Source organism: Balaenoptera musculus, chromosome 5 (assembly GCF_009873245.2).
Source record: "Balaenoptera musculus isolate JJ_BM4_2016_0621 chromosome 5, mBalMus1.pri.v3, whole genome shotgun sequence".
Classification (NCBI taxonomy): domain Eukaryota; kingdom Metazoa; phylum Chordata; class Mammalia; order Artiodactyla; family Balaenopteridae; genus Balaenoptera; species Balaenoptera musculus.
In genome coordinates, this window is record NC_045789.1 from 40,622,129 (window position 1) to 40,644,663 (window position 22,535).

Below are 22,535 nucleotides of genomic sequence, written 5' to 3' on the forward strand. Positions count from 1 at the left end.
TTTTGATTTTAAAAGAAATTAAAACATTTTCTTGGACCCCCTAAAAGAATATAGGCCTTGGCACTTGCCAGCTGTGCCTGATAGATAAGCCCTGACAGCATGAATAGGATTTTTTTTAAGTTATATTCATCAAAGGGGGTTTCTCGTATACTGAGTAGCTACCAAATTATTCTCTTAAAGGTGTGTCTTTTTTGAACTAAATATTCAGATATATCGATTCCTGCTTCTCTTCACATGTTGAAAATAACACACTCTTTATTGAACAGTGAATTTATCTCTTGCTGTGTTTTTATTATCTCCTTTCTCTGGGCTGCCTATAGTATGCATGAGCCAATTATCCCTAGAGGAGCCAGGCAAGGCCCCAGTCAACTCAAGAGAACATGCAGCATTTTTGCCTATGAAGATATCAAGGAAGTTCATAAAAGGAGGTATCTCCTGCAGGTGGGTTGATTTAGTAGTAATAAACGTTTTGTCAGGTTCCTTTACTTAGAGGATGTATACATGATAGGATCCACATTATTCCTTAGAGTATTAGATTTGGTTGTATGATAGACAAGCTCATGTCACATGGGTGCATAACTTTATAATACATCCCCCTTCTTAAAAAAAAAAAAAAAAACCCAACCTAAAACTTTGAGTGATATTTTGTTATCCATCTTTCCCTATAGCTATCCAAATTTATATTATAATTTTCTTTTTATATAAAAATTGCATTCTCACTATAAATTTACAAAATTATAATTTTATAATTATTTTACCATTATTCTGTTAAAGATTTTAGAAACAAATTGAGCAGAACAAACTGGTGCTGTTTATTGTGTAATTTAATCTGCTGGGAATTCATGACTGTAACAATGTTCTTCAGTCAACAAGTTAATTTCTTCAACATTATAGAAATTCATAGTGGAAAAGTTAATATATAGCCCTATTTGTGTTTTTTCTTAATGTTTTTCTCTCTGATCATTTCAGCCTATTGCTGTGGAAGTTTTCTCTGGAGATGGACGGAATTACCTCCTTGCTTTTCAAAAAGGAATTAGAAACAAAGTCTATCAAAGGTATTGTTTATTAGGAATACTTCATAATGCTGTAATGGGAAGAAATGGGAGGTAAAGCATTGCCAGTTCAGCTAGTTTTTTAAAAATCTGTTAAATCCATGAATTAACTTCTTTGAAGAAAATGTTTGTTTCATTCTTGCCAGCCTCTTGAAATGTGATTCTTCTGATGCTATTCTATTTTGAAATCACATTTTTCCTTCTGGTAACTTGTAGTAGATATCATCAAAAGCCACCTTAGTGATAAAGTCCCATGTCTCTAAGTGTAAAAGGCTGATGAAACTGGAGCTTAAAAAAATAATACTTCAGATTCAAAATAGGCTTCTTTCGTATTTACCAAAAAGAAGACAGTGTCATACCTTGCTATTGAATGCAGAGCCTGAGTTTCCTTAGAATTTATATTCATATGAGACTTTTCTGACTTTGGAAGAGAAGTTGAATACCTTCATCCCTGAAAAAGTAGCATAGCCAAGTAAAGCAGTTGATGTAATCTAACCATATTTCATTTTTGGTCAACTGTGTTTAAATTTTATCTTATAAAAGAAAAATAGTATATGTCCATGTGCTTGAAAATACTTCTGTTGGGCATGTGAATAGTAAGGCTTTTATGAACTTATCATAATATAATATGAGAGCCCTCTTATTCTTTGAAGAGTGGTGTAGATCCTGGCAATCCCTCTATTAGGGAAGTTTTGTATTTCAAGTGAGGAATGACTAATACCAAGCAACACTGCTTATCATTGCAGTACAGTAATACTACCTGTGAGCACGAGGGAAATGAGGGAGGTTCTTCAGATAAAGTGCCTCTGGATGTTGATTGGGAAGAGCTAAGTAAATGACTGAAATTTTAGTTACCTATCTTATGAATTTCTAAAGGTGATATTATTTTCAGTGTTAAGCCCAACTAGAAGCTGTGGCAAGGAGATGAGATTGTCTTTATCTGAGAAATGTCTGTGTGTATGCCAACTTCAAGGTCCACATTCATTCCAAGAATTTTCCCACAATTCTTTTTTACCCTTAAAAAATGTATGTTGACATTATGAGCAACTCTGAAAATAATTATAATAGTGTCACATAAAGGTTCTTATCATGTATATATTTTCATTTGTTAGAGATGTCTCTGTCCTATCATTTGTTTAGCTGTTAGCACTACTGACTGTCATGTGAATATTCAGCTTTTAATCACTCTTTAGGACATCATTAAGTTGACTTATTAATTCCTGTGAATCAGTGTGTCAGGCTTTTTCTTCAAGTAATGTGGCAGCATATGTAAAAATCCAAAATGACAGATTTTGCTATGGATCTTTATATTTGGCTTTGGAAGCCATCATCCTACCCTTTTTTGTTACAGAATGTTCTAATTATTGTATATTCCCTTTGCCTGCCATTTACTGAGTAGTGCAGGGGTAAATGCAGCAATTAAGATCTAAATGAATCATGCTTTTGTAAGTTCCCATTAGATCCTGACTGAAACGTCATTTCCAATTTTATACTGTTTTTAAATTTTCCAGGTTTTTGGCTGTAGTGCCATCTCTAACTGACAGTTCAGAGTCTGTGTCTGGGCAGCGACCAAACACAAGCGTGGAGCAGGGGTAGGTTGCTTGCTTCTTGCACATTAAAGTTTAATACTGCGGTTGGATCATTTATATCTGGACAGTATTATTTAATATTTTTAATGAATGTTCCCCCACCCCACGCCAACCCCCAGGGGTTTGCAAAAAAAAATTTAACTACTGAAAACTAGAAAAAAAAAAAGAAAATGTATGCATGATCGCTCAGTCACATCAGTGTCAAATTGATCACATTTTGATCAATTCCCTTTAATCTTTTAAGCATGCATATATTCCTATATGCACAATTGAGTCCATACTATAAACACAGATTTTTATTCTGCGTCTTCTATTCAGTCTTATATGTAAATATTTCCTCCTGGTTTAAAAAAATTCTTTAGAAACTTTGCCTTTATTTACTAGCCCTTCATCATATATAGAAAGCATTCTCTTGTTTTTGGATATTTCATCTTTATCAGGTTTCCCTGTTATAATAATGCAAATGTGGTACCTCATTATTTTTTTAGAATAAAATCCCCTTAGTAAAATGGTATGAATTTTAAGACTCTTAATATACAAAACCAACTAGATTTCTATAAAAATTATACACATCTATATTCCACCGATAGTAGGTAAGTTTGCTTATCTCAAAAGATACCAGCTTTTTATATTTACTTTTTCATTTTTACCAGTTTTTAAAGTTGCTTTTTTAAATGTGCATTTCTTTTCATATTAGAAATCTTGAGCTCTGTATATATTTGTTAGCCATTTAAAATTATCATTTATGAGTTATCTATAACTTTTGCCCATTTTTTTCCACTGAGTTCTTTATTGGTGGTGGTGGTGGTTTGGTTTTTTTTGTAGTTTTTTTTGTTTGTTTGTTTTGTTTTTTCAGATATAATTGACACTACATTAGTTTTAGGTGAACAATATAATAATTTACTTTTGTATAGATTGTGAAATGACCACCTCAGTAAGTCTAGTTAACATCTCTGAGTCCTTATTATCAATGTGTACAAGATTTTTCGGTAATAGCACATTATCCCTTTGCTTGTCATATTTGTTGTAAATTGCCAAGTTTTTCTCTTAATTTTTTTCTCTTACATTTAAATATAAACTTCTGTTTTTGTGTGTTCAAACCTATCAGTGGTTCCTTTGTGCTCTTTTCAGCTGCTTTTAATCTTAGGAAGTCTTTTGGATGATACAGCCATTTCAAGAATCTGTATACCCAGCTTCATTTTCAGGCACTCAGGAACTGGTAGCCCTTTATAATCCATTAGAAAAGAAGCAGTAGACAACAGAAGCAAGAAGAACTACAATCCTGCAGCCTGTGGAACAAAAACCACATTCACAGAAAGATAGACAAAATGAAAAGTCAGAGGACTATGTGCCACATGAAGGAACAAGATCAAACCCCAGAAAAACAACTAAATGAAGTGGAGATAGGTAACCTTCCAGAAAAAGAATTCAGAATAATGATAGTGAAGATGATCCAGGACCTCGGAAAAAGAATGGCGGCAAAGATCGAGAAGATGCAAGAAATGTTTAACAAAGACCTAGAAGAATTAAAGAACAGACAAACAGAGATGAACAATACAATAACACTAGAAGGAATCAATAGCAGAATAACTGAGGCAGAAGAATGGATAAGTGACCTGGAAGACAGAACGGTGGAATTCACTGCCATGGAACAGAATAAAGGGAAAAGAATGAAAAGAAATGAAGACAGCCTAAGAGACCTCTGGGACAGCATTAAATGCATCAACATTTGCATTATAGGTGTCCCAGAAGGAGAAGAGAGAGAGAAAGGAACCAAGAAAATATTTGAAGAGATTATAGTCGAAAACTTCCCAAACTTGGGCAAGAAAATAGCCACCCAAATCTAGGAAGCGCAGAGTCCCAGGCAGGATAAACCCAAGGAAAAACACGCCAAGACACATAGTAATCAAATTGACAAAAATTAAAGACAAAGAAAAATTATTAAAAGCAACAAGGGAAAAAAGACAAATAACATACAAGGGAACTCCCATAAGGTTAACAGCTGATTTCTCAGCAGAAACTCTACAAGCCAGGGAGTGGCACAATATATTTAAAGTGATGAAAGGGAAGAACCTACAACCAAGATTACTCTACCCAGCAAGGATCTCATTCTGATTCGGCAGAGAAATCAAAAACTTTACAGACAAGCAAAAGCTAAGAGAATTCAGCACCACCAAACCAACTCTACAACAAATGCTAAAGGGACTTCTCTAAGTGGGAAAAACAAGAGAAGGAAAGAACGTACAAAAACAAACCCAAAACAATTAAGAAAATGATAATAGGAACACACATATTGACAATTACCTTAAATGTGAATGGATTAAATGCTTCAACCAAAAGACACAGGCTTGCTGAATGGATACAAAAGCAAGACCCATATATATGCTGTCTACAAGAGACCCACTTCAGACCTAGGGACACATACAGACTGAAAGTGAGGGGATGGAAAAAGATATTCCATACAAATGGAAATCAAAAGAAAGCTGGAGTAGCAATACTCATATCAGATAAAATAGACTTTAAAATAATGATACAAGAGACAAGGAAGGACACTACATAATGATCAAGGGATCAATCCAAGAAGATGTAACAATTATAAATATATATGCACCCAACAAAGGAGTACCTCAATACATAAGGCAAATGCTAACAGCTATAAAAGAGGAAATTGACAGTAACACAATAATAGTGGGGGATTTTAACACCTCACTTCACCAATGGACAGATCATCCAGACAGAAAATTAATAAGGAAACACAAGCTTTAAATGGCACAACAGACCAGATGGATTTAATTGATATTTATAGGACATTCCATCCGAAAACAGCAGATTACACTTTCTTCTCAAGTGCTGATGGAACATTCTCCAGGATAGATCACATCTTGGGTCACAAATCAAGTCTTGGTAAATTTAAGAAAATTGAAATCATATCAAGCATCTTTTCTGACCACAACGCTATGAGATTAGAAATAAATTACAGGGAAAAAAACATAAACAATACAAACACATGAAGGCTAAACAATACATTACTAAATAACCAAGAGATCACTGAAGAAATCAAAGAGGAAATCAAAAAATACCTGGAGTCCACTGACAACAAAAACACGATGATCCAAAACCTATGGGATGCAGCAAAAGCAGCTCTAAGAGGGAAGTTTATAGCAATACAGTCCTACCTCAAGAAACAAGAAATATCTCAAATAAACATTCTAACCTTACACCTAAAGGAACTAGAGAAAGAAGAACAAACGAAACCCAAAGTTAGCAGAAGGAAAGAAATCATAAAGACCAGAGCAGAAATAAATGAAATAGAAACAAAGAAAACAATAGCAAAGATCAATAAAACTAAAAGCTGGTTCTTTGAGAAGATAAACAAAATTGATAAACCTTTAGCCAGACTCATCAGGAAAAAGAGGGAGAGGACTCAAATCGATAAAATTAGAAATGAAAAAGGAAAAGTTACAACGGACACCACAGAAATACAAAGCATCATAAGAGACTACTGCAAGCAACTCTATGCCAATAAAATGGACAACCTGGAAGAAATGGACAAATTCTTAGAAAGGTATAACCTTCCGAGACTGAACCAGGAAGAAATAGAAAATATGAGCAGATCAATCACAAGTAATGAAATTGAAACTGTGATTAAAAATCTTCCAACAAACAAAAGTCCAGGACCAGATGGCTTCACAGGTGAATTCTGTCAAATATTTAAACTCTTCAAAAAAATTGCAGAGGAAGGAACACTCCCATACTCATTCTACAAGACCACCATCACCCTGATACCAAAACCAGACAAAGATACTGCAACAAAAAAAAATTATAGACCAATATCACTGATGAATATAGATGCAAAAATCCTTAACAAAATACTAGTAAACAGAATCCACCAACACGTTAAAAGGATCATACACCATGATCAAGTGGGATTTATCCCAGGGATGTGAGAATTCTTCAGTATATGCAAATCAATCAATGTGATACACTGTATTTACAAATTGAAGAATAAAAACCATATGATCATCTCAATAGACGCAGAGAAAGCTTTTGACAAAATTCAACACTCATTTATGATAAAAACTCTCCAGAAAGTGGGCATAGAGGGAACCTACCTCAACCTAATAAAGGCCATATATGACAAACCCACAGCAAACATCATTCTCAATGGTGAAAAACTGAAAGCATTTCCTCTAAGATCAGGCATAAGACAAGGAAGTCCACTCTCACCACTGTTATTTAACATCGTTTTGGGAGTCCTAGCCATGGCAATCAGAGAAGAAAAAGAAATTAAAGGAATCCAAATTGGAAAAGAAGAAGTAAAACTGTCACTGTTTGCAGATGACATGAGAATACATACATACATAGAGAATCCTAAAGATGCCACCAGAAAACTACTAGAGCTAATCAATGAATTTGGTAAAGTAGCAGGATACAAAATTAATGTGCAGAAATCTCTTGCATTCCTATACACTTAACAACAAAAGATCAGAAAGAGAAATTAAGGAAACAATCCCATTTACCACTGCAACGAAAAGAATAAAATACCTAGGAATAAACCTACCTAAGGAGGTAAAAGACCTGTACTCAGAAAACTATAAGACACTGATGAAAGAAATCAAAGATGACACCAACAGATGGAGAGATATACCATGTTCTTGGATTGGAAGAATCAACATTGTGAAAATAACTATACTACCCAAAGCAATCTGCAGATACAGTGCAATCCCTATCAAGCTACCAATGGTATTTTTCACAGAACTAGAACAAAAAAATTCACAATTTGTATGGAAACACAAAAGACCCCGAATAGCCAAAGCAATCTTGAGAAAGCAAAACAGAGCTGGAGGAATCAGGCTCCCTGACCTCAGAGTATACTACAAAGCCACAGTAATCAAGACAGTATGGTACTGGCACAAAAACAGAAATATAGATCAATGGAACAGGATAGAAAGCCCAGAGATAAACCCATGCACATACAGTCACCTTATCTTTGATAAAAGAGGCAAGAATATATATAATGGAGAAAAGACAGCCTCTTCAATAAGTGGTGCTGGGAAAACTGGACAGCCACATGTAAAAGAATGAAATTAGAACACTCCCTAACACCATACACAAAAATAAACTCAAAATGGATTAAAGACCTAAATGTAAGACCAGACGCTATTAAACTCATAGAGGAAAACATAGGAATAACACTCTTTGACATAAATCACAGCAAGATCTTTTTTGACCCACCTCCTAGAGTAATGGAAATAAAAACAAAAATAAACAAATGGGACCTAATGAAACTTAAAAGCTTTTGTACAGCAAAGGAAACTGTAAACAAGACGAAAAGACAATGCTTAGAATGGGAGAAAATATTTACAAAGAAATCAGCAGACAAAGGATTAATCTCCAAAATATATAAGCAGCTCATGCAGCTCAATATTAAAAAAACAAACAACCCAATCAAAAAATTGGGCAGAAGACCTAAATAGACATTTCTCCAAAGAAGACATACAGATGGCCAACAGACACATGAAAAGCTGCTTAACATCACTAATTATTAGAGAAATGCAAATCAAAACTACAATGAGGTATCACCTCACACCAGTTAGCATGGGCATCATCAGAAAATCTACAAACAAGAAAAGCTACAGAGGGTGTGGAGAAAACGGAACCCTCTTGCACTATTGGTGGGAATGTAAATTGATACAGCCACTATGGAGAACAGTATGGAGGTTCTTTAAAAAACTGAAAATAAGGGCTTCCCTGGTGGCGCAGTGGTTGAGAGTCCGCCTGCCAATGCAGGGGACATGGGTTCGAGCCCTGGTCTGGGAAGATCCCACGTGCCGCAGAGCAGCAAAGCCCGTGTGCCACAACTACTGAGCCTGCGCGTCTGGATCCCGTGCTCCGCAACAAGAGAGGCCGTGATAGTGAGAGGCCCGCGCACCGCGATGAGGAGTGGCCCCCGTTTGCCGCAACTGGAGAGGGCCCTCGTGCAGAGACGAAGACCCAACACAGCCAAAAATAAATAAATTAATTAATTAATTAATTTTAAAAAAGAAAGGTGGTTGAAGGTAGGACAGCTAAAAAAAAAAAAACTGAAAATAGAACTACCATATGACCCAGCAATCCCACTACTGGGCATATACCCAGAGAAAACCATAATTCAAAAAGACACATGCACCCAGTGTTCATTGCCACACTATTTTCAATAGCCAAGACATGGAAGCAACCTAAATGCCCATCGACAGACAAATGGATAAAGAAAATGTGGTACGTATATACAGTGGAATATTACTCAGCCCTAAAAAGAAACAAAATTGGGTCATTTGTAGAGACGTGGATGGACCTAGAGACGGTCATACAGAGTGAAGTAAGTCAGAAGAGAAAAACAAATATTGTATATTAACGCATATATGTGGAATCTACAAAAATGGTACAGATGAACCAGTTTGCAAAGCAGAAATAGAGACACAGATGTAGAGAACAAACATATGGACAGCAGGAGGGCAGAGCGGGGGCAGGGGGGGGATGAATTGGGAGATTGGGATGGACATATATACACTAATATGTATAAAATAGATAACTAATAAGAACCTGCTGTATAAAAAAATAAATAAAATTCAAGAAAAAAAGAAGCAGTGCTTTGGGGCTACAAATTAATTATTACAACATGCAGGAAAATAACTTAAAACTTCTGGGGATTCTGTAATTTGTAAATAAAATTTTATTTCAATCTGTATGTGTCTAAATATGTTAATTTGTGTATTTCTCTTTAACTTACTGCTTTTATTTTTCTTTAACTGAGATTTACAAATGCTGCTTATATGCTTTTGTTAACCTCAGAAACATGTTCTATTCCTAATCATTTGTGTTGCTGTTAAGATAAATATAGGAAGTGAAAGGCTCCCTTAAAGCATACTAAGCCTTTTTTCTACTTGTAAGCAAATTGCTAGTACTTTTTCCTGCCTAGATAATCTTCAGCTTGCTATTTCATTGTTCTTACTACTGTCTGTGCTGAGTTGGCAGTTCTTGAAGAACTGTTGAAAACTCAAAGGCAAGAAATAGAAATTCATTCCCAACTTCAATCTTCTTTTCAATTGTTCCCTTTCCTACAAAGTTGAGGAATGATCATAGCTCTTTTTCCAGGGAGAGTACCCTATACGTTCAATTTGCCTGAAGGGAAGAATTTATCTGGAAGTGTGAAAAGTGGTATCTGTACCCTTGACCTAGATATGTTTATGAACTAAGGTTTACAAATCTCTTAATTTCCTTTCAGACAATAAAATATATAGTTAAGTGCTTTCCTACTGGTTCAGTGATCAACTCACAGTCTTCAGATTAATAATTATCAATAGTATAACCTTAAGGTTTTATAGCATTCTAGAAAATCTGCTATAGAAAAAATTCTATAATTTTCTGAACAGCAAAGACTTTCCTGTCATAAAATATTTATCTTTTCATTCACTTTTTCAACATCTCTTTTAGGAAATGTACTGTGCACCTACTATGTACAAAATATTGTATACTCTTATCAGTTATTCCAATTTAATGTCTTTAGATCAGTTTATATAGAAATTATTGTAAAGGTTAGAAAGTTGAACTAGATCAATGTTTTTCAAACTCATTTTCTATAACCCACGGTAAAAAATACTACATTGCATCCCAAGTCACACAAACTTAGTTACAAATACTACAATAAAATTCACAGAAAATACTTTTCCTTCCTGTATGTAGTGCCTTCCGATGTTCTCTATTTTCTTCAATTTGATTGTTATTTCATAATTCAAAATGCTGATCACAACCCCCTAAACTGATTTCATGACCCACTAATAGGTTGTCCTCCATAGTTTGAAAAATTCATGGACCATTGACTTAAAATTTTCAGCTTTGTAATTACACAGATTTTTAAAGTTATGTTGCCTACAATTTATTATTTATCATTTTTAGATCTGGGTTGCTTAGCACTCTGGTTGGAGAGAAGTCTGTGACTCAGAGATGGGAGGTAAGTTCAATGAAAATGTAAGCTTCCTTCATAATTTGTAGCTAGAAGGTATGTCATACAGTTAAAAGTAATTTAATAATTTATAAAATATGTACCATAGAAAAAAGTTTTGTTTTTGTTTTTAGGGGGAAAAAAATGCTTTATTCTGAAATCTGCAAGAAACTGTCCTTTACCTCATTTTGCATATAAGTTTTTTAAATTGAATGTAGCAGAAATAATTGATTGCTTTAAAATGAATCTATTTATCTTTCCCAAGAGAGGTGAAATCAGCAACTTTCAGTATTTGATGCACTTGAACACTTTGGCTGGCAGATCATATAATGACCTCATGCAGTATCCTGTCTTCCCCTGGATCCTTGCAGATTACGACTCAGAGGTAAATTTCAAATCATTTTGTGAAAGTGGAACACATTCTCGAAAGTAATTAAAAGATACTGCAGTGGCTCAAATGATTTATATGCTTTATAGTTTAAGTTCTCAGTGGGCACTTACTCCCAAGAAGATGAGAAGAGCTTTAGCTTAGACTTGTACAAAGATTGGATACTTGATGAACTTCTTGGATTCACGATATCTATTGAATTTCCTAAAGTGCTAATAAATTTGTATCCACTGGAGGACGTCACTGTGCTCTGCACTGCAGCCAGCAGGAACAAATCTAATTGAGTCGTTCCTCAGTTTTAAATTATTGCATAAATCATCATCACAATTTGGAGAGAATCTTAAAACCTCGGTATAGCACCCTTCACAAAGTAGCTGATACGTAGATATCCCTCCTGTGCTTCGAGGACCACTGTCCTGGGCTACCCCGTTCTCTCTCAGCAGCTCTGCGTGTGCTGCTCTCCCCGCCTGCACTTCTCCCCTGCCCGTGCACATCTTCTCTCCCGCTGACAGGTTCCTCTGGCTAGCTGTATTTCATCCTGCAGGACACACTCCAGTATACCTCCGGGGAGCCTTGTGTCCTTTCTCTCCTCTTCCTTCTTCCTCTCTTCCCACACTGCCTTGTAGCTGTATCATGCTGCTTTCTTTTACAGCATGTTGTAGTCATGATTTTTGTCTGACCGTACTCAACTGTGAGGTCCTTAAAAACAAAGACTATCTTAACATAGCTCTTAAGTCCCAACCTCTAGAGCAGGGGTCCCCAACCCCCAGGATCTGATGCCCGATGATCTGAGGCGGAGCTGATGTAATAATAATAGAAGTAAAGTGCACAATAAATGTAATGCGCTTGAATCATCCCAAAACCATCCTCCCACCCCCGGTCCTTGGAAAAATTGTCTTCCATGAAAACGGTCCCTGGTGCCAAAAAGGTTGGGGACCACTGCTCTAGAGCAATGCCCAGTACTTAGTAAATACTTTAATCTTTGTTGAAATAACCAAAAAAAGTATAAATGAGGTATTTTGCATGTAGATTTTCAGAGGACAAATACTAACGACTTATATTGGTTAATGTGGATCAGTTTCTCCTGTTCAAGACTTTTAGAATATAAGTTGGCAAAATTGGTGGGCCATGATGCCCTATAAAAAGGACACAAATTACGTATCCCATGGGTATGTACTTCAAATTTCTACTTTTAAAACCCTCAGGAGGTAAATTTTTTTTCCTTTTAAATACATGAATTAGGTCAGCTAGAAATGAGCTTTTAAAATAATCTCTGGTAGACTGAAAGAATCCATCTCATTTGGAAGTCACTTGATCTGGTATGATGTTGTCTTTTGGAGGTGAACAAATTACTGAGTGCTCTAGTTTATTTCACTTCCCTTTCACCTCTAGGAAGAAAATGCTCAGAAGTGAAGTTGGAGTGAAACGGGGGAGAGGGGAAGAGAACAAAAAGGAGATTTGATCCTCCAGTTATGTGGGTGACAGAGGATAAAGATGAATTGGAGCTTTTGTGTCCACAGTCTCCTGCTGTGCCCTTGCCAAGACTGGGAAGGGTTTTCCCTCTTATTCCTCATCTCCAAACCTGGATCCTGAGTGCCTTCCTCTGTGAACACTTAATTTCCAAAACAGTTGTCTTCAAGCCGAACCAATTAACAAACTGCCATGTGCCTGTCTGTAAAATATGGATAACCAGTAGGTGCATGGCATTGCCTTGGAGTCCAGTTCTGCTTGATGTGACCCATAGATACTAGCACATTTACAGATCATCATTGCTGTAGCCATGTGTCTACTACATTGGTGAGAATAGAGGATGTATAGTAATTTGGAATTGGGTTTCGTTTTGTATTTTAGGAGGTAGATCTTACTAATCCCAAGACATTTAGAAACCTGGCTAAGCCAATGGGAGCACAGACAGTATGAACGATTAGCTCAGTATAAGAAGCGATATAAAGACTGGGAAGACCCTAATGGTAAGTAACTTTTCTTGTCATGGACTTTGTACCCAAGTTTCAAAAGTTAAGCCATTATTTAGTGGTCTGACGCCCTTCCATCTTTCCCCAGATGCTTATATATCTTTATATCTATATATGTTGCATATGCACACTTATACACAACTATCAGAGTAGAAGAAGAGGTTTTGCATACCAACTGATGGCCAGGCTAGAAGGCAATTTTTAGGTAGCTTGTCAGGTGCTGGCAGAAAGCAAAGTATGTCTGCTTTGTCTAGGGTAGAAATTTCCCATCATAATATACCATTATCTCTAATTGTGTTTAGGCCAGAAACTAAACTTTCCTTTGTTGACTCTTTTAATTTTTTTTATTGAAGTATAGTTGATGTACAGTTTTTCAGGTGTACAGCAAAGTGATTCAGTCATTCAGTTTTTTCAGATTGTTTTCCATTATAGGTTCTTTTAATTTTATTGAGGCACTTTTTAGAACCCGTTTGCATTAAAAAATTATAGTTGACTACCTTCTAAAATACTACAGTTTACCTACTTTTTTTTTTATGTTTAATGTTTATCATGTATCCCTTCAAACAGGCAAAACAAACAAAAGAGAAAAAAACTAAGACTAACTGTATTCCCTGTGTGGAATCCTTTCTTTTTCCTGCAAGGAGAATATGTAGTAAAAATTGCATAATATTCGAAGACAACAATTTAGAGAAATTTATACTATTGCAAAGCCAGAACCTAATAAAAAGTCGCTGTATGTCAATATCTTGCTTTAGTCAAAGATGGTTTGCTATTAAGGATTACGTGTTACAGTTAGCCTCAAAACATGAATTGCTAGATGTGCTCAGTTTGGGGGAAAGGCACAGAATTATACTAAACTGGATAACTGCCAAATATATAAGTGAGAGGTTGCAGTGTCATCATAAAGTTTTCATGTTGCAAATGCCAGTGCTAACTGCACTTAGTGTCACAGTTATCACATACGTTAGCATTTTCAAGTCTATTGATGAATGCCAATTTTATTTTTCATATTACTCTTTCATTTTCAATTATGCTTTAATTTTCTTGTCAAGGAGAAACTCCAGCCTACCACTATGGGACCCACTATTCATCTGCAATGATTGTGGCTTCGTACCTAGTAAGGATGGAGCCCTTCACACAGATATTCCTAAGGCTACAGGTAAAACTCTTAAGTGTAGAATTTTTGCATTTTATTCAAGCCTTTTATTTAAGATTGTTGCTTTTTTCTTTAATGTTGTTATCTTGCCTGACAAGAAGCCCTGTGAAGTTTTTAGTCACAAAAGTAGTCAAAACATAGTGAAAGTGGTATTTCACTGGACCAAAATTGATAAATAAACTAGAATTCGTTTACACTAAACAAGTGCCAGGGTCCTTTAGTCAAATAAGCAAGTAGCATATGCTTTCCAGCCAGGTGTATGGAATTCAGCCTTAACTGGTTGAATTCAACAAACATTTAAAAAAGAGTAATACAGTCTAGCTCATTTGCTGTCTTCCGTATTATAATTGCCTTTCTCCACATTCTCTTTCATTTATTCAGCAAATATTTATTGAATACTTACTGTATTCCAGGCACTGGTCTAGGTGCTTAGAGATATCAGTGAATGAAGACAAAAGTCCTGCCTTATGGAATTTATATATTTTAGTTGAGGGAGACAGACAAACATCAATAAGTATATTGTAAAATGTTTTAGAATGTGGTAAGTGCTATCAGAAAAATGTAGATCAGGGAAACGGAAAGGGAAGTACGGGAATGGGAGGTGGAGGAGGACATGATGGTCAGAGTAGGTCTCCTTGAAAAGGTGATATCTGAACAGAAACTTGAAGGAGGTGAGGGAGTTACTGGTGCAGCTATCTGGAGAAAGTATGTTCCAGGCAGAGAGAACGGCCTGTGAGGGGCCCTGAGTCAGGCATATCCCTGAGTTGCTTGAGGAACAGCAAGGAAGCCAGTATGTCTGGAGCAGAGTGACTGCAGGGGAAAGCAATAGGGGATGAGGTCAGAGAGGTAGCAGGGGCCAGATGGTGGTAGGCCTTGGTGGCCATTGTATGGACTTCAGCATTTTCACACAGTGAACTTCGTTGTAAAGAAAAACACACTCAAACACAGCATAGGGAGTTTGATTGAGGAAGGGAGTGGTGTTATCTGTGAGGCTGTGTAAGCAAAAGAAATCCCTTTTCTATTTAAATTTGTTTTATCAATCTATAACTTTTTGATCACCTTCCAAGTTCTCCACTTAATTCTCATTGGTGTGAGAACCTGAATGTCATGTTAATTTATAAAATTAGTCAAATACATGTATAAACTGAATATTTCCAACTGTAGATGGCTACATTAGAATCTTTTATTTTAGGAGAGCATTATCAAACAATGGAGGAACTCCTCTATTTCCTTATAGTCTTGCCCTCTCTAAAAACTGATCTTTTTTTTAAATGACTTTTTAAAGTCTTTGTACTTGGATTTCACTTTGATACAAAGCAAGAGCACCCTTGGTAAGGAGTACCCCGAAAAGAATTAGATTAATTTTCTTTCTGTGATTATTTAAAATTTTGTGTATTTAACATAGGATGATGGGAAATTGAATTGTTGCCAAACACATTTACTTGGGTTTCAAGCCCTTGAGCTTGGAAGCTGTGAGGTGGGAGTGGTTCTCTAACAGAAAGGTGCCTTCTCGTTCTGCCCACAGGGAGGCCACTTTGACCTGGCTGACCGGATGTTTCACAGTGTACGCGAGGCCTGGTATTCAGCATCAAAGCACAACATGGCAGATGTAAAGGAACTTATCCCAGAATTTTTTTACTTACCAGAATTCCTATTCAATTCCAACAACTTTGATCTGGGTATGTAGCACGATGGCACTATCTTAGGGTCATTAGCCAGGAAAAGACCAACAGAAATAAGTCAGTTTTCTGATGATTGTCTGTAGTACACACTGACAAGAAAAGATTTTGTTTCCAGACCAAGCTTGGATCCACTCACCCAACATGCAGCAAAGCCAATCTACTGACACTGGGTCGGTCATGGTGAAGGGAAAACACAGCACTTATTGCAGGGCCAAGCAAGGAGAATGGGCAGCTCATGCTGAAAAGGCCTGAACTCCCCAGTGATGGCTTTCAGAGGAAGGTTTTTAAAGAGTGTGAGGGAGAGGGTCACACGATATGCATTCAGCTTGTGCACAAGTCTACGAGTGGTTGACTGTGAGGGTAACAGGGTGATGTTTCGGGAATATCAGTCATCAACCTTCTGGTTCCAACTGCTCTGGGGCCTGTGTGCTGGTTGTCAGCATGTAGTTAACTTTGTCCACCTGGTGGGGGTTTTAGTATCTGCAAAACAGCTCAAAGACATGGCTCAGGATATTGTCTATAGCCCTTGAGGAGGAACTAAAGGCCCTTGACTTTGCTTTATGGCTAAACTAATATTATTTTGTCTTGCTTGAGTGTTTTCCTTTGTTTCTGCATTTTCTTACTTCTCTGATTAAATTTATGCTTTGGAACTTGGGGTAGGCCTAGGAGGCTAAAGCTTTTCTGCAAACAAGAGGCAGGGGACATGTTGGGGGTCAGGGGGGTATTGTTCTTGGGAAGGCCTTGCAGGTTCCTGCTTGGTTTCTATTTCCTTGTGAGTTTAGCTGCTGCTAATTACAACTGGGTGTATGAGAGTAAATATAACAAAGGAAAATAGATTTATGCCCCCAAATAAGCTGTTTCAAACCTATAGTTTTGGGAAAATTTAAGAATTAACAGATTACATCTAATGGTCAGAATATCATCATTTATTTCAGTGAAAACAAAGGTGAGGTGAAATTTTGTTTGAAAATTAATATGATTGAAACTCACAGCCAAGAGTGGCATATCCAAATTTTTCATGTATTGTTTAAATCTTTTGTATTGCCTGAGGCATTCTCAGCTTACATGCTAATAAAATTTAAAGTTAGAATTTCAGAATAACTTTAGGTAAATCCCTTTCTTCTTCCTGTTAGGGCACTATTTTCTAGAAAAACAGAACCAAATCAACACTTATAAAAAGGAGAGAAATTTCCTTGGTACTCTGCTCTCTTTATATTGTCCAGCAGTTTCAGGAAGTAGATTTGACTTTGGCTACAGTTTCTTGGAACACAGTTTGCTGATCTATGTTTCTGAATATTTATTTTTACGACATATCAAAATTCCATTGTTTCACTTTAGAATATTAGTGCCAGATATTGTTCTCTTTTCATACTTTTTTCATGCCCTGTATCATACTGTATTTAAGAGTTCAACATATAAACCATTACTATACTACCTCATAAAATTCATTAATGGAAAATTCAGGGAATATTCATATCCAATATATTTGAGTGTTTTTTCTTTGTAATATAATTTTTATTAATTGTTCATCAGCAGCTTGAACCTTGTGAAATTGTAGCTCTAGGTGCAATAGGAAAGGCAGTAAGACTCTCAATAGCCCCAGCAAAAGGCCTGAAATTGAGTCTTATTACCTCTGATTGGGCCTGGAGCTCACCCTTGAGCAGCTAAAGACATCAAGTTCTAGCACTTAGAGTCGGAGGGAGTGGCAGTTCCTCAAAGAAATAGAGTAGATGGTGAACAGGGAAAAACAACAAATGTGTGCACAGCATTTGAATATGAATGCACGTTAGTGTTTTATTATGTTCACTTATAATTCACCTTTAGAGAATGCTACTCTCTTCCCTAGGGACACCACTTTCAAAGAGACAGATACGGAGAGGTGCAGAAAGAAAGAGATACCCCCAATATTCCAGAAACACTCAGTCCGTTATAATAATCTATGTCACAGAAATGTTCTAGCCAGACTACTTACAAACCCAACCAAATCATCTATTTTTAAATAAGTAAATAAAAGAAAGGTCATGTATGTTTGTCATGCTCACCTTCATAACAAATCATCTTCCCTCCTTGAAATCACACACTTTAAAAAACACTATTTGCATGTAAGAGGTAAAGCTATAAAACTCTTAAAAGAAAACATAGGAGTAAATCTTCATGATCTTGGATTTGGATCAACAGCATAAGCAAAAGCAACAAAAAAAGATAAATTGGACTTTACCAAAATTTAAAGCTTCTGCATCCAAGGGCATTATAAAGAAAACCTACGGAATGCGAGAAAATATTTGCAAACAATGTATCTTATAAGGGTCTAGTATTCAGAATATAAAGAACTCTTACAACTTAACAGCAATAAGACAAGCAACCCAGTTAAAGGGGCAAAAGACCTGAATAGACATTTCTCCAAAGAGGTTATACAAATGGCCAATAAGCATATGAAAATATCGTTAGTCATTAAGGAAATGCAAGTCAAAACCACAGTGAGGTACCACTTCACATTCGCTAGGGTGGCTTTGATGAAAAAAAAGCACACAAACAGAAGATGACAAGGGCTAGTGAGGATATGGAGAAAGTAGAACCTTTGTATGTTTCTGGTCAGAATGTAAAATGGTTCGGCACTGTGGGAAGCAGTTTGGTAGGAAATGTTGAATTGCCATATGACCAAGCAATTCCACTCCAAGAACTGTCCAAAAGAACTGAAAACAGGGACTTAAACAAAGACCTGTACATGCACATTCATCGCAGCATTATTCACAATAGCCAGATGGTAGAAACAGCCCACATACCTATCAATGGATAAACAAATTGTGGAATATACATATAATGGAATATTATTCAGCCATAAAATGGTATGAAATAATGATAAATGCTACAACGTGGATGAACCTCAAAAACATTGCACCAAGTAAAAGAAGCCAGACACAAAAGGTCACATAATGTATGATTTCCACTTACATGGAATGTCCAGAATAGGTAAATCTAGAGAGACAGAACACAGATTGGTGGTTACCAGGGGATGGGAGTAGGGGTGGGGAGGAATGGGGAACAACTGTTTGATTCGTTTAAGATTTCTTTCTGAGATGATGAAAATGTTTTAGGACTAGATAGAAGTGGTAGTTGCACAATATTGTGAACGTACGAAATGCCACTGGATTGTTCACTTTAAAATGGTTGATTTTATGTTATGTGAATTTTACCTCAATATAAAGAAAATCAGACAAAACACTGTTGGTCTCTCCACCCAGAAAAGATGGTAAATGATATAAAAGAAAGAGCACTTAGGTTTTTTTCCCTGGCTCTGGAGCAATTAGGTTTTTTTGTCTGGTCTTATCTTTGTACCCTTGGATATACATGGAGGGGAACTGCAGAGTATCAGAATCAGACCAAGACATTTCTACAGACCGTTCCCTTTAAATGACATTTTAAAATTATAGATAGTGCTGATAAAATAAAATTATATCACACAGTATTTAGGGATTATGAACAAAATTTTGAAAAGTAGATTATATCTCAAGTAGCCTGGGGATTATTATTTGCTTCTTCTTATCAAAAAAATTATTACTTGCTTCTTATTCTTATTAGGCCTAGAGGGCATTTCAAGGAAGGTGGGGTAAGGGCCTGAGAGAGGGGGGAGGGGCTGTAATAATTGATTGTTTTATTTTTTTCTTAAGTTATATGGTAATTTTTCCAACTAAGTCAAGACATTCCTTTAAACAATAAACTGATTTTTGTATCTCTCACATTTTTATATCACATTGTACAGAAGCCGTCAAATTGCAGTGATGAAAACAAGATTATTTCTAAAGGAAATATTTTTACTGGCCCTTACTTGGAAACTGCCTTTTGTGTTCTAAAATGTGAACAATTATACTTCCCTATGAAAATTTATAATTCAGCTTTTTATCTAAACAACTGCCATTAAGCTAATGAGTCCAAGTTATTTATAGAGTCATTTTTTACAGTGACCGTCTGATTTGTGCCTAGGAAAACTCTGTAAGCTAAAGTTAACTTTTTGATGTTATTTCGAAAAGAGGAAAAAAACCTATTTCCTCAGATGCCAGTCCCATTTAATGTGTTTTGTTGTCAATAGATTTCATAGCAAACGGTTTCTTTAATATTTTAGAGATTATCTGGCTGTGACTTAAAATAACAGTTTATGTGGAATAAATATTACTTTGTTATAAATTATTAGAACTTGTTTTTTTTTTCTGCCAGGTAGCCACATAGTCTTTCCAAAATTTTTTTTCTGTTAAATGATATAACAGCCAAAAGTTATATTGTTTCAGATTTATTTTTATTTTTTAATGAGAATCCTTACAGCAAAATACATGTGGGTTCTACAGAGCTCTCTCAAGAATTTAAGAATCAGAAATATGAGCGAACACATGTATTGCAAATATTTCTAGGAGACTGTGGTACTTTTACTTTCTCTTAAGCCAAGAGAGCATTCAGACTGAAAATGGCTGAGGAGTTAGATATCCTTTCAATAACCTCTTCCATGTGAATGGCAGACCAGACAAGAAATTCAGTACTAGGTAACTGCTATTGACTCACCAAGCTTAAAGCATTCTGGAAAAGCCTAAATGAACAGTTTTTGAGAAATTGCTAAGGGTCTTACAAATGAGTGGTTTTAAGGGGCTTAAGCATTGATTTGAGCAGTTTTTCCAAACTCAAAACAGTAGACCCATAAAATGTTTCATTCCTGTCCTCAATTAAGTTTCAGAATGTGTATCTAATATCCTTCCTAGAGAAGAGCAGTGCCTCCAAGGAGTCTTGCAGGAAAGAAACATGTTTAAGCTTGCGAAACTCAGCATTTCCTGAAGTCATTGACAGGGTAGCCCTCAGTTTTGCTAACACTCAGTAAATTTCTCCGAGGGAGTGCCCTGAGGAGTCCTCTTGGGGAAATACCAGAGTAGATATCTCTGAGGGTCCTTTCTGTGGTAAAATTTTATAATCCTGGTAATGAAACTAACCCACTATTTCTCTGTTACTTTACTATTTTTCTCATTCTTTTATTTTCTTTTTAATGTATCCAATTACACAGGTTGTAAACAAAATGGCACCAAGCTTGGAGATGTTATCCTTCCACCCTGGGCAAAAGGGGACCCACGAGAATTCATCCGAGTGCACCGTGAGGTAATGGCAGTATGCTCTGCAGTTGAACTGAGATCTCACTGGGTCACTGACCACAGTACAAAGAGAGGACCTTGAGCAATGTATCCCCCGTGTGTTTAAGTCACTAATGTTGTTCGTATGAATTTTAGTTATTCTGGTTCCTATAGACCACTGGCGAATTCTTTTACTTTCTAAGGAAATAATAAAAGCCAGCCAGTGACTGAACCTGTGTTTTGAAATTACAGGCTTTGGAATGTGACTATGTGAGTGCCCATCTGCATGAGTGGATTGACTTAATCTTCGGCTATAAACAGCAAGGTCCTGCTGCAGTAGAAGCTGTAAATGTCTTCCATCATCTTTTTTACGAGGGTCAAGTGGATATCTACAACATAAATGACCCACTAAGGAGACAGCCACCATAGGGTCATTAATAACTTTGGTCAGATCCCTAAACAGGTATGGATGTTTTTTCCTTATCATTGATGTTTTCTGTTACATTTTTTTAAGCTCTGTAATATTTCTATAGATGGTAGATGACCATATAATAATTAAGTTTAGACTGAGTTTTTAATTAAGAACCATAAATATCACCCAATAGTTTCAGTAGGTCCCTAGATGATTACTTTCTCCTCCCTTTTACAGTCCAGATAAACAGAAATTTTGCTGGTCAAAGAGCATTTTTCCTCACAGGCTAGTGCTTTCCTGTACCCACACAGTTCCTGGCAGGAAGACGGGAAGAGCATGGTCAGGGAAGCAGATGTGGCCTTGGAGGCCGCAGGATACACAGAGATGGGGTTTCATCCCACGGCCAGTAAAAAAACCAATGCTGACTTTAAGCATTGTCATATAAGGTCGTATTTAGACTTTAAAGATCCCTCTGGTCACAATCTTACGCATGCATATACTGTAGGGGAGCCAGATGAAGAGCAGGAAGCTCTCATAGTGGTTCAGGGAACAGACAGATAGCGGTGGTTTGGATTCGATGATCGGTGTAGGTCTGACAAGTGCTGGGGTGTGAGAGTGCACACCATGATTACGCCTAGGCCCGGCCCTGCACCAGCTCCTCCAACCACTATCTGGAACCTGGTGAGGAAGACCCAGACCCTCTCAGCACCCAGATACTGTAGATCTCTCACCTTCAGCAATGAGCGAACCTCTGTTAAGGGAGTTCGTCCCTTCCTTCATCCTCATTGTCTCAGGCACACCAGGAGAGCAGAGTGCACCAGAAGAAACTGCAGCACAGTGGAGAAGGCTGGCTTTGCCGCCCCTTCACACCACCACCTTTTCCCTAGTGCCCTGGCCTCTGCATTTTGGCCCTGGCTATCCTTCTTTGTTCCTGCTTCAGATATCTCTCCTGGAATCCCTTTTTTTTAGGTTAACCAACTCTGAGGTTTCCGGGGTTGACAGTTGGGAACACAGAACAATGGCAAGTCTTTGTTCGTGGAAAAGCCGTGATAGACAGCGGGACACCCTGTAACTGCACCACTCACAGTGTAATCTGATTCCCCAATGCAGGAACCATGTTTACTTTTAAAGTGAAATGCTTGTTGATAAACTCTAATCATAGCAGAAGAACCTTAGCCATTTTTTGAGGGTTACAAG

At 36.7% G+C, this 22,535-nt stretch overlaps 1 protein-coding gene across 1 annotated transcript in view; it reads left to right on the forward strand.

Moving 5' to 3' along the window:
• Positions 1-22,535, forward strand: part of WDFY3 (WD repeat and FYVE domain containing 3) — a 267,612-nt gene that overhangs the window by 225,476 nt on the left and 19,601 nt on the right. The window contains 12 exon segments of the mRNA XM_036852038.1: positions 321-441; positions 970-1,055; positions 2,564-2,644; positions 10,577-10,631; positions 10,888-11,007; positions 12,862-12,924; positions 12,926-12,980; positions 14,036-14,142; positions 15,665-15,818; positions 20,863-20,954; positions 21,179-21,357; positions 21,359-21,389. Coding sequence (XP_036707933.1) covers positions 321-441; positions 970-1,055; positions 2,564-2,644; positions 10,577-10,631; positions 10,888-11,007; positions 12,862-12,924; positions 12,926-12,980; positions 14,036-14,142; positions 15,665-15,818; positions 20,863-20,954; positions 21,179-21,357; positions 21,359-21,389 — 1,144 coding nt within the window.